The sequence below is a fragment of the Staurois parvus genome, unplaced genomic scaffold (genome assembly GCF_062004578.1).
Source record: "Staurois parvus isolate SC_StPar_1 unplaced genomic scaffold, SC_StPar_1.0 ptg000712l, whole genome shotgun sequence".
Taxonomy (NCBI): Eukaryota; Metazoa; Chordata; class Amphibia; order Anura; family Ranidae; genus Staurois; species Staurois parvus.
The window spans coordinates 306,329-319,826 of NW_028318508.1; the positions used below are offsets into that span (position 1 = coordinate 306,329).

Here is a 13,498-nt window from a genome sequence, read left to right on the forward strand (position 1 = left end):
ATTCCCTATGTGTTACACCCAAGACTGCTGTTAGAAATCACATGACCCCATATAGCCAACCTAATGGGGCCCCCCCCAACCCCAAAAACACAGTTTGCTTTGCTTCAGTTATGAATGAACACAATAGTGATTGGTGTCGATCACACATTATGTTAATTCAGGAAAGGAATCTATGCATCCTGAAGGATCCTATTTTGTGCTGGCCGCTACTGGTTGGAAGGAGAGGAAGGAAGCTGGAAGCATTGAGTGGGTGGGGGCACACGGGGGGGGGGGGGGGCTGGGCAGCAGGGGGATATGTATGGTACACAGGGAGGGTGATGGGTGCAGCAGAGGGGGGCGGGGGAACAATACTGGAACCGATCCTGTGTATGGCTCTCTCTGCAGAAGCTGAAAGCCAGCAGGGGGGGGTGAAGAGTAAAAGAAGCCAGCTTTCAACTCTTGCAGAGATAACCATACAGGGGATCAATTCCAATCACTTCTGATTCATCTAGCACTATACATAAACCTATTAAACCTATGTGACAGCATTGTGCAGTATAAAGTGCATTCATCCATCTAATATATAAAGTGCATTATCCTAACCCACCAATGTATCATATGTTGAGTGGTCAGCAGGTAAAAGCAGCCTCATCTCAATTCATCCAGCCGATGCCCACCATCTTTCCACAGTTGTATGGGTACAGTCTCTGGTGTCATGTACCCTCACCTCTGTGGTCATTCCACCAGAAGTACATGTGGTTGGACCTTTGGTTGTTTTCTGTAAAGACCCACTGACAGACAGCTGTGCGCCTCCAGTTTCCATCCTAGGGTTCAGTGAAAACTCTTCCCTGCCTGACCAGCTTGCACAACATTGTGGTAAGGATTCCTTCTCCAATTGGGCCAATGAGGTGACAGGAATTCACCTTTTGCATAAAAAATATTATACAATACAAAAGGATCATTTTAAAATTTCTAATATTGGATACAACTGTAGAAGGTATACCGGTATTTTAGGAGGAGATATTGTTTTTTTATGGGGACCAAAGGTCAGATTTAAAAGAAAAATATACATACTGTTTTAACTCAGCCAGAGGCAGAAAACATTTAATTGGTTTAAGAATAAATTACAAAACCTGCTAAAGCGGTCAAGCTCCAAGTACATTTTGCTGTTCAACTGGTAGAGCTAGTAGTAAGTTGCATATGCATCTATATTTAAAACACTTACATAGAATGGGATAGCCTAAAGCTGAACTCCAGAGATGATATATTTGTGTATACTTACATTGGGCCAGCTTGGCCCAGTGCATACATGATTGACCTCTGTGGAAGCAGTGAATCTCTGTAGTAGCCTGAGCTACTGCAGTTATGGCCACGATTTTCTGGGGTACTTTGTCAAGCAGCTGCCCTTCTGCGTAGTAACCACAGTGGATCATTCGCTCAGCATGACCACCATTCAGAGAACAACTTGCATTTTTCTCAGTGACGTCACCACCCATTCTCTCCACCTTATCCACCTTAATGTTTATGAACAGGATGATATGTGAATTTAGGGTGTAGTGGTGGTTTGAGGTTGCAAGTATGAAGGTAATAGAACTGATTTACTAAAGGCAGCTAGAATGTTCACTTTACAAGGAAATTTTCCCAGAACTTAGTAAATGAGGTGAAGCTCTGTTGACTTCCATCATCTAACCATATGCTTTTTTTTCTATGCACTATTGGGTATTCTTTGCAATCTCTCTTGCGAAATGCAGCCTATTTGCCTTTAGTAAATCAACCCAATGTATTTAATATATTGAAGTATTTATACAGTACCAATGTGGTTTCACAACGTATATGCTTTTAACAGTTACTTTGCCATAAATAAGAAATACAAGGTACTGTGTATAGTTTTAAGTAGGAATATGTCAATTTAGCATCTTAAAATTCTAGCCTTGCTATGTGAACCTGTTCTTCAGTCCAATTGGGACATAGTGTATGATAATCCAGTACAATCTCTTGCACATTGCCTTTATGAAACAGAAAAAAAGATTTGGACTGTGTTTTAAGCAACAAACACGTTTTTCTACCATGCACAGTCAAAACATTTTATTAATTTCCTGTTGTATGCACTACCTAGTGACACCATGCAAACCACAGAAAAAAAATATTATTAACAAATTCTATATTGCAAGCATTATATGAGATGTTTTCTTCACCAGCTGAGCTACCATTAATTTTTTTTTCTAGCAGGAAAAAGCAAGGTTCACCACAAGCCTTATAATACACATTTTTTCAACTGAAAACCATTGCATTGAAACAATTACACAGATTAGTTACTGTTATCATGGCTTAAAAAGGACGTATATTAGGAAGCCGTTTTCTAGGAAATGTTTTCAAGCACAGATACCTGTTTTAGCATTTCAGTATTGCACTTCATGTTCAGAGATCTTCATACAGATATAGCTAAAAAATGAGGTATTACAAGACACCTGGCATATAGGAAAGTCAACAAAGTTACAGAGAAAAATATAGTAACTGAGATATTATTTCTCAACAAAGGTATGTAACATTTAATTTGGCACAGCCATTCTCTACCAGGGTACATCCAGAGGTTGCTAGGCATTCCAACAGCAATGGCTAATTGACCTCCCATTTGATGATGCTTGCATAGTTTCAGGGCTAACTCCACTGGGCAGAGGCATCTGCATCACACCTACGATCTTTTTAGCTGCCTGTAAGGGGGCTTGCTTTCTATTACCTACTTAAAGTGTATTTTTCCCCACTGACCACCAATTATTTGTTTTACCAAAGGTTCCCTGAGAATTGAAAATATTTCAAGGTATCCTCCATAGAAAAAAAAATGAGAAAGGCTGACTTAGCATGATGGCTTTTTCACAAGTATAACTTAATAATGCTTTCAGGGCACATTTGCACGCGAGATGTTGTCTAATAAAGAATCACAAAGCAGCACTCTTTCCAGTCCTTATGATTTACAATGCTTTAAAGACAGTTGTCAAATGTGTCATGGATCTATATGGGCACTTGGCTCAACATGCAGCAATTAGCACTTCTTCCCATCACTTGGCCAGCTGAAATTTGTACGAATAATTGCAGAAACAGGTAAAGTTCCTTAGGACATAGTAATTCCACGTTTCTTAATCATAACAGAGAGTGTACTTAAGGCTTCCTGTAGTCCATCACCAGAAATGGCAGAACATCCAAATATTTCCCAGGCATTTCCAGTCCACTTATCCGGTTCCAATTCCATTGCCAGGTCAGATGGTTGTTTTGTATTTTGCAGATCTTGCTTGTTGGCAAGTATAATAAATGGGACACCTTCCATGTCAGTCTCTCCTAAGACCATATGCAAAAGTTGTTTGGCATCTCTGTGTCTTTCTCCATCCTTGCAGTCCACCACAAACATCATACCTTGTGTATTTGCAAAATAATGCTTGTAGAAAGGCCATGTTTCAGCATTTAGGCTAACATCCCACACGGTGAAAGAAACTCCATTGATAGGGTCCAGAGTCTCCACATTAAATCCAACAGTTGAGATAGTGGCAACTTTCTCCTTCAGCTTTAGTTGATAAAGGGTGGTGGTTTTGCCAGAGTGATCAAGACCAAGGAGGAGAACACGAGCCCTCACAGGATACCATGCAGAAAGGCATATCTTCACTTTGCTAATCAGACTGCCCATGATTGAATCCAATAAACCTGGCACAAACAGTGGCCAAAATATTATACTTCCTGGTTTCGGAAAATGAATGAATTATCCTGTTGATGTGTGGTATAATGTGCAGCGTTACCACTCGGACAAATGAACTGAGGCACAGTCCACAATGATCTGAATGGCAGTATTGTGTTCCTCTGCACAACTCCTTGCCCTTTTGAACATTACAATGTTGTTTTGCTGGTTTATGACTTTGCATGCACTTCCTATTGGTTGTCATTCTTCATTGTATTTCTGGAACTGTTTGAAGCTCAGGTTTCAGAGGGTTACTTTGTTCCATGCTATATGGCATGCTAGGTTTATGAGTGTTTAAGCTTGTATAAAAAAAAAATAGTTCTCAAAGGATTGACATTTTTAGGACATAAAATTCCCACTTGAGTCACTCATTCCCTCATCTTATTATGATATAATTGTAACAGTTTAACAAAATGTTTTGTATACAATGTAAATTAAAGATGTTATTTAACCCTCCATGGAAAAATAAAAAGAATAATTGTACCAGCATACATTAGGTCCTGTCCCCTATTTACGTGGTCTTTTCAGCATATTGTGGCTTTAGAAGTCTGAGGTATGCCGTTTCTATCTATAGGGTGGCTCCTTTGCCTTGCAGGGTCTGCCTGGAGCAACCCAGATGTGTGTGCTCCTGACCAGGACAGAATCTTCCAAATTGGTGCCATGCTGGTGGGACACATGAGCTTACACAGTACCCTCCTTCAGTAATGAGTAGTGATGTCCTTGTGACTCTGTTGCCACCAAGGCTGACATCCATTCCTGGTCTTCTTTTAGGTCCAGACTTTTTAGCTGTCCTAATTGTCCTGCCAGGGATGATGTAATGCCCACACATGCTCAAGGGAGTTATTTCATCCAGGTACCCACAACAGGCCAAAATTGTACATTGTGCTATGCATGTACAGGCAAGATCAGATTATTTATGGCAAAAGAAAAATAGAGTCTCTTCTGCCACAGATGCTTGATAGCAAACCAAACAAAACTATTGTATGCACTGCCTTAAATAAACTGCAGAATTAAAAATAGAAACACAAGAAACCTACATCTCCGGTATCACCTGGCTGCTCAGTCTGGTCAGTAAAAGAAAAACAGGTCTAGCCAGTTGCTCATGCAGATGATGTAGATTACTTTGAAGTTGAAATACAGGCAAAACATAGCAAAAAGTATACCTTATGGCACCGCTCCAAGCTATGGATGGAAGGAAATGATCATCCCACCAGGGGAGCATGAGTCCAAGTGATTCCATTGTCAGCCAAGAAAAGTGAAGGGATGGAAGCTGCGCAACCGAACCCAGGAATCCAATGATGAGGAATGGCCACAGCCGCCATTCTGGCCATGCCCTCTGATACATTTTGCTCTGCCCCCCGGGGGCTTGTTCACAGAGGCAAAACATAGTGGTGGATTTACTAAAGCTGGAGAGTGCAAAACCTGGTGCTGCTGTGCATGGTAGACAATCAGCTTCTTACTTCAGCTTGTTCAGTTAAGCTTTTACAATAAAAACCTGGAAGCTGATTGGTTTCTATGGCAAACCGCACCAGATTTGCAGCTTCAGTAAATCCTCCCCATAATTTCAGATTCTTGAGAGTGAAAGTGATAGGAAAATCAAAATCTTTACTTAACAGAACAGGATTAGAGGGGAAATGTTGACAATTGTCTATAAGCACAGGGCCATCTTACTAGCATAATTAGCCCCTAGGCAAAGTAATGCACTGAGGCCCCTACCAGCCTGCCCCAATTTACGCCCCTGTTCTCAATAATTAAAGTATAAATAGTTGATAGATAGTTGATATAGTTATCAATACTCTCAATAAAATCAATTTTAAACAATAAGAAAAACATGCCATAAATCAAAGACTAATCAACACAAAGAGCACAGTACGGGGAGGTGTGGGGATCAGAAGGGCACAATACTGAGATCAGGAATGCACAGTACTGGTTCCAAGATGCTGCCTGGGCCATTCTGGGACAGTTTAGTAAAATCTGACTGTACCAAATCCAGGACAGTTGGCAAATGTGATGTAATGCAAGATTATCATGGGGCTCCCATGCACTTAGGGCACCTGAGCTGTGCCCATGCATTAAGACAGTTCTGCATAAGCAGGGGTTTATCTCACTCTGGAGAGATTTCCTCTGACTTCCTTTCAAATGGGATACAGCAGAAAAAAAAAAAACTGACAGGAGATTTAACTATTCTCTTTATAGCTTTAGCTATACCTTAACCCCTTGGCTCCGGTGCCTCTTGGCCCTTTAAAGGTTTCAGAAGCCGGGAGGCGGGACAGGGTTTTAGGATCATGTGACCGCCGTGATTCGCTGTCACGGCGGTCACATGATCGGGAAAGGTCCCGATCGCAAGAGGAGATCGAGACCTTTCCATGAGTACCGGAAATGTGTGCTGGGAGCGTGATCTCAGCACATATGTTTTTCTTAATTGCACGCAAATGTGTGGCTGCTCAACGTCAAGGCCCAGACGCCGGGAGGCCTCACATTTGCGTGCGGCCAGTGCCAAGAGGTTAAAGCCCTGGAGCCTGGCCCGCCATATATTGGGCACCAAAGGGCAGCAGGTTGGCAACCTGGATGCTGGAACATTTTCTGCATTCCCAAACTAATAAGGGTAATCTCTGCCCAACAGTACAAGTAAAGTAAAGCAAAGTGACCAGATGTCTCTGGTTTCAGAGTACAGTCCATGATTTTAGGGAGCTGTCCCCAAGAAAAAAGAATGTGTCCATGATTTCTTTCTAGCTTTAATAATGGTGCCCCTGGCCCAGACAGCTGCAGATAATCTGTTTTAGCAACATTTCTGTGATTGGCCTGGAGTATGAGGAGGGAAGGGAGGACTGTGTCCAGGGTTATTGATGATGTCATATGCTGATATCATGTAGTCTATCTGGCCCCTCCTTCTCTCTCTGCTTCAGTGGACTATTTTTGGAGAAGTAAGTTAGTGCAAATAAAAGAAGTATCATGGACAGTACTCAATTGTTTCTGGGAGAGATAATGATAAGGATTGTTTGCTGCCTTGCTCATTATTATTATTATACAGGATTTATATAGCGTCAATAGTTTGCTCAGCGCTTTACAATATAAAAGGAGACAGTACAGTAACAATACAGTTCAATACAAGAGGGATTTGAGGGCCCTGCTCCTTGGAGCTTACAATCTAGGATCTTTGTGATGGCGACCTGCACTGCACATCTGGGCCTGGAGTTGGTAAGTCAACTCTACACTAGGGCACAGGGCCAGAACAAGGAGGTGGGTGTACATCCAGAAGGAGCAGCTGTACCGTGCCCAGCATTTTAATGTGAAGGAATGGGGGGTGGTGCCATGTGGCTACAGTAAATCAGTAGCAGTAGACACCAATGGCTCCTTGTGACATTACTATATTGGAATGGATTATAGTGTTACTAAACCCACAACAGTAAAATCAGTCTGTATATGCAGTAAAGTATGCTTGTTATACTCACCGTGGAACCTAAGGGGTTAATCCTCTGCACTGTGAAAAAAGGATGTTTGATATTGCCTTCTCTGATCCTCCCCTTCACCTATAGTCGCCAGTCCATCTGCTGAAATTTTAGAGCTCTAGGAGTCACTCTGCACATGCTCAGTTTAGTGTATATTGCTAGAGAGTTTGTTTTTTTGGGACAGTGCATGTGATCAGCACAGTCCAGACAGAGGGTCAGGGGTCATACAACTTTATAGACAATCAGAGGAGAATGAAAACGCCTCCTGCAAGCTTTAACCAGTGCTCAGCTGGACACTGATAGAAGTCACAAGACTGCTATGTCCTGCTGATGGGAAAAGGTATTTAACAGTTTATATTTATTAAAATAATTGAATTTCCATGCTGTGTGTACTGTGGGAGACCAGATATAATGAATGCAGGGTCCTGGGTTTAGTTGCACTTAGAGCCCTTTGCTTCTAAATGCAGCCTGAGACATGGTCCATGGTATGAGACTAATGGTGAATGACTGTGCTGAGAGAGATTGGAGTGCTGGAGAGGTGACATGTTCCTTATGCCACAGAAACCTCCCCATCATGAAAAGTATATGGTTAATTCTGCAGTTGATGCCACTAGTGATGAGTGGAGGGACCTGGCAGCAGCTGGTGGACTGTGGGGATTTACCAGCAATGCCATGCCGCGGTCTGGTGAATACAATTAAGGGAGCAGGGAATTTGTGCTGGAGGGTTTTTTTTTTTTGGGGGGGGGTATTGTATTGTAAGGAGGGAGGAATTTTTGTTTGGGAGGCACTCCGTGTGTTACTTCCTTTTGGCCTCTACACTCTGTGTGTTACTTCCTTGTGGCCTCTACACTCTATGAGCTACTTCCTTTTGGCCTCTACACTGTGTGTTGCTTCCTTGTGGCCTCTACACTCTATGAGCTACTTCCTTTTGGCCTCTACACTCTGTGTGTTACTTCCTTTTGGCCTCTACACTCTGTGTGTTACTTCCTTTTGGCCTCTACACTCTGTGTGTTACTTCCTTGTGGCCTCTACAGTCTATGAGCTACTTCCTTTTGGCCTCTACACTCTGTGTATTATGCACTCCTGACTCAGTCAAAGTAGGCTTAGTTGTTATTAAAGTATTTATTTATGTCAGGTACTTATATAGCGCCGTCAATTTATGCAGCTCTTTACATATATATAAATATTGTACATTCACATCAGTCCCTAACACTCAAGGGGCGTACAATCTAAGGTCCCTAACTTACATTCATACATACACATACTAGGGCCAATTTAGACAGGAGACAATTAACCTACCAGCATGCCTTTGGAGTGTGGGAGGAAACCAGAGTATCTGGAGGAAACCCACACAGGCACAGGGAGAACATGCAAACTCCAGGAAGGTGGTGCTGTGGCTGGGATTCGAACCAACGACCCTAGTACTGCCAGACAGAAGTGCTAACCATTTTGCCACTGTGCTGCCCTTTAAGCCACTCCCATTTGCCTGACCCCTGACCCTTCCCACCCCATCCCAAATACAAGGGGGCATGGTCAGTAGGGTGCTCTGGGTTTTCATCCCCACCCACCTGCAGACAGACAGGCTAGACACACTGTAAGGTGGTCTTCCCTGTCCAATCCTTTGTTGTATGATGTCATGGCTGAAACACAGAGCTGAGCTGGAGCAGAACACAGTACAGAGAACAGACAGCACACCCAGGAGGAGCGTACATGCAGCAAGCAGCCAGAGGAGGCAGTAATGTGCCCCATGTGAACTCAGCGTGACAGGCAAACAGCAGTAGCAGATTCATCTGTAGTGTAGGTGACAAAATCAGTATATAGAAAGGTGGGGCAGCCACATGGTGCTCCTCCCCCACATAAAAAACACTGCATCCTGCTCAGCTGCCTTCCCCACCCTTTGCCCGGCCTTGTCCACAAGTGTCATATGGCGTCTCTGTGGCTTCCATTGACAAAGACCACATCCAGTCATAGTACTTCTTATATGACTGCAGTTCCCAGAATCATTCTGTTCTCTTTACTTTTTCATACAGCCCTCCTGTATATGGCTGAGACCTTTTAACTAGGGGCGGACTGACCATTTAGAAACTCGGGCACTGCCCGAGGGCCCGTGGCCGGTAGGGGGCCCCATGAGATGCCCTTGGTACCTTTTTCATAGGCTTTTTTTAGTTTGGGCAAGGACACGGGGGCCCCATGATCCCCTATTGCCCGGGGGCCCCATGAGTTGTCAGTCTGCCCCTGCTTTTAACATTGTCTGATAGGAGCACAGATCTCCCTCCTCCTGCCTGCTATCCTGCATCCACATCACTTTTCAGAATATGACCGTTACCATCAAAGCTTTCTGCCCAGACAGTTTCCCAGCTCTTCCTGTTCTCAGTGCACAGCTACCATGGCTGCCTGATGCTCACAAAGTACATTCACTCTGCCACTAACAAGTTCATTGGATACACAGCTACAGCATTAAATTGGTTGTAAACCCTTACATAAGTCCATTGGTTGTAAACCCGTACATATGTCCAATGAAGTGACCAGCCTCAGATGATACACAGAGATTAAACAAATTCTCCTACATAAGCTGTACCTGTTTATCTGTAGAAATCTCTTCTCTACAACCATTCAAAGTGCATAATTTATACAGCTTATCTGACATTTCAGAAATCAGAGGACAGGCAGCTCAAGTTATATTCTGCAGAGCTCAGTGAGAGCTGGATGGAGGGGAAAGGACACACCCTCTCCACACAACACACAGGAACAGAGCTGAGGCTGTCAATCACAGGCTTTGTGCTGGAAATACCTCTCTTGTTAGCTTTTTTTGTGTCAGGAAAACTTGTTAGAAGTGATTCATGCTGATAGCAGAGGAAAGAGGCAGCAGACAGAAATGACACTTAGTGCTCTGGATTGAGAGTACATACAGTACTATAGAGGGATATGTTTTGTTCATATTTCATGTACAACCGCTTTCAACTGATACTTTGTGCACACATATACTATGAAGCATAATATATTAAAAAATGACAGTCAGTGTAGCCTCAGGCTAATGCTTATGTTAAACATGACCTGTCTAAAATGTTCCTAAGGTATAAGGGCTGATGTAAGGGATTTCCGGCGAGAAGAATCACGCATGCACATAGGAATTTCACAGAAGAATTGCCGGTTGTGCGCATGCGTGCAGGAATGCGCAATCGCGCACACTCACGATGAACATTGGCGCCAGACGGCCCATTTAAGGAGTGCCTCTGCTCAGGTTCAGTGCTGACTGGTCTTCAGCTCCCCCCGTGTCCTGCTTGCTCCTGTACGATTCCTTTGTTGCTGACCCAGCTTGTTCCTGACCCGGCTCCGATTACTCTCCTGTTCCTGGTTCCTGACTTCGGCTCTGCTCCTGACATTGGCTTTTCCTTCTGATTCTGTACCGTGCTGCCCGACTGTTTATGACCCCGGCTATCCTTGACTCTGCTCCAGTCCTGTGTCCTGGCTACCTACCTTGCTCTGCTGCACATCTGGCAATCCACAGAACCTGCCTGGTCTATTTCTATGGTGCCCAAATCAGAGGATACTCTGCCTACCAAGGTCATCATCTGCAAGAGCCGCAAGTAACAACCACTGGCGCTCTTGTCCCCCTGGTCCTTAGACTCCCTCTGTTCCAACCTCAGCGGGGTCAGGGCTAGTGACACAAGTGAGGCCGACCTCGTCAATTCAGTCTCCCATCAGGTACGTGACAGCTGAGCTACAGACACAAATGCAGGAGCTTCTACAGCTCAATGAAGTCTTTGAATGAATGACAGTTGAATAACAGGGGGTAGGTGATGGTGGTTGGAGGGGACAGGGCTTGATCTGATCTTAAATTATATGTACGGCCAAAACTTATTTAAAAGCAAAGTATGGGACTTTGTTTTTTAATCATACTTACCTAGGTGGATGCAGCATCTGTCCGATGCTGCATCTGTCCCCTGCCAGCTCTAAGAGTGAGAACTCAGAGATCACATGATCGCTGAGTTCTCACAGACGCTCTGTGCATAGAGCAGAACTGTCAGTCACCGCTCTCTGCTCTGCCCCCTCAGTGCTCACTGGAGCACTGGGCTGTGGAGGGAGAGGAAGCAGCTGGCTCAGGCTCTCAGCAGATCACTGAGAGGCTAAGCCATGTGCCGTTCCAGACACTAGGGTGGTCCCTGACTTTACAATCTGGATCTTTCCCCAGCCTGGACTGGCTCAGTGACATCAGCCGACAATGGGCTACAGCCCGCTGTCAACTGAAAATGGGTCACAAGAGTGCAGAACAAATTTCACTCCTGTGATCCACAGGAGAAATACAGCCAAAAGAGCTTTGGCTGTACTTCTCCTTTAAAGTTACATAGTTAGTCTGCCTGAAAAAAGACAAAAGTCCATCTAGGTCAACCATACAAACAAAAAAACAAACAAACAAAAAAGTTATAATCCTATACCCACAGCTGATCAAGAGGAAGGCAAAAAAAACAGCAAAGCATGATCCAATTTGCTCCTGCAGGGGAAAAAAATTCCTTCTTGATCCCCCGAGAGGCAATCGGATATTCCCTGGATCAACTTTACCTATAAATGTTAGTATCCAGTTATATTCTGTGTATCTAAGAAAGAATCCAGACCTTTTTTAAAGTAATCCACTGAGCTGACCAGAACCAACTCTTGAGGGAGTCTATTCCACACTAAAGTGACACTAAAGCTTCCATTTTTTTTCTAAAATAACAAACATGTCTATACTTACCTGCTCTCTGCAGTGGTTTTCAACAGCACAGCCCAGATCCTCTTCTTTTTGGTCCCCGCCAGCGCTCCTGGTTCCTTCCCCTTGAGCAGTGCCCCAGGGAAAACCGCTCGCCCTGAGGAAGTTGCTGCATGCTCGTCCCTGAGCATCCATAAGACACATAGAGCCATGGCTTGGCCCTGCCTCCGCTCTCTCCTAATTGGCTCACTTGCTGTGATTGACAGCAGTGGGAGCCAATGAGGAGGAAGAATCCCCAGACAGTAGAGGCTGTCAAGAATGTCACTAAATCGGAGAGGGATCAGGTAATGATTGAGGGATAGAATGCATGAAGGTAAAAAAAAACCTTGAGCCTGAGTGTGAAAAGTTTAAAACCCTGTCAGGTTATTTTTTGCTGTTTGTGTACCATTTGGGAAATATCCCTTCACTTCCTGTCTCAGAGACACAACAGGAGTCTAGAGGATATTTCCTAAAGTGAGGGGAGTTCAGTTCTTAGACCATTGTCCATTGAACAGGTATCCCCATTGGAAGAGTTCCACTTACCTCTTGTTTGACAATCTAAAACCTGGGATTTTTCCTCACTAGCTGTCTTGATAACAGTAGTCACTGATAAATATAGAGGATGAATCTTCCCAATGGGGACCCAGGCAGCAAAAAAAACTTGACAGAGGGTCTCACCCTTCCACTAAGCCTGGTTTCACATATGTGTGGTGCGGTATATCGCATGTGATTCGCACAGGAACCGCACCGCATTCCTGTGCAAATCACATGCCATTTGTGTGCAGTGCGATCGAAGTCATACATTTTGTATGGCTCTAATCGCACTGCACCCACACCAAAAACGTGCAGGACCCTTTTTTGGGTCCGCACTAGAATCGGATCGCAGGGGTATTCACACCTATGCGATCTGATTCTGCATATCGCACTGCATTTTGTGGACCTCTTTCGGGGTGTTGTTAACTTAATATACACACCTGCAGCAGTTTGCATGGACTGGGTGCGATTCTGATGCAGTGTGGAATTTGCACTGAAAATGCTGCAACTTCTGCACCGCATCAGTGTGAACTAAGGCTCAATGTTCAAAACTTAAAAACAGATCAAGCCCAGAGACATACTTTAAATAAAAATTTAAGCTCTGAGTATAGGTGGAGTTAAAGGTCCAAGAGGGCTGAGCAATGACACAGGGATGTGAAAGCTGACACAGGCACTTGTAGACATCACAAAGTGTCTGCACTTCAGCACTGTTACTTTACTCACAATTTAGGCCTAGCCAGCTACTGTATACTTTAAAGCAGGGTTTGAAATTTCCACTCGCCTGTTCTCATTGGCGAGTGGAAATTATGGAGGAGGCAAGTGTGTCCCCCAGGGCCGTCTTGCTGAGCAGGCTCGGAGCTCAGGCCGGATCTGTCATTGGCACTGGGAGGCGTCAGACTGCTCAATAGCTGAGCGCAGTGAAAGCAAAGCAAGGAGTGTGTGCTGTGCTCTCTGCCTCCCCTAGAGTGCAGTACCCGGCTCTGTGAGTGAACAACAAAGTACTGCAACTTTTTATGGGGGGGGGGTGTGTACGTGTACATGTGTGTGTGTTTGTGTGTCTGTGTATGCATCTACAATTGTACATGT

At 44.2% G+C, this 13,498-nt stretch overlaps 1 protein-coding gene across 1 annotated transcript; it reads right to left on the reverse strand.

The window, feature by feature from the left end:
- Window positions 1-2,049: 2,049 nt before the first annotated feature.
- LOC149445751 (uncharacterized) lies at window positions 2,050-3,804 on the reverse strand. Its single transcript, XM_089653425.1, has one exon. The coding sequence runs from the start codon at window positions 3,653-3,655 to the stop codon at window positions 3,089-3,091; it is 567 nt and encodes a 188-aa protein (XP_089509551.1). The 5' UTR covers window positions 3,656-3,804; the 3' UTR covers window positions 2,050-3,088.
- Between the last annotated feature and the right edge of the window lie 9,694 nt (window positions 3,805-13,498).

Coding starts and splice junctions, on each gene's coding strand:
- LOC149445751 (XM_089653425.1), bottom strand. CDS start 3,655: ATGGGCAGTCTGATTAGCAAAGTGAAGATATGCCTTTCTGCATGGTAT.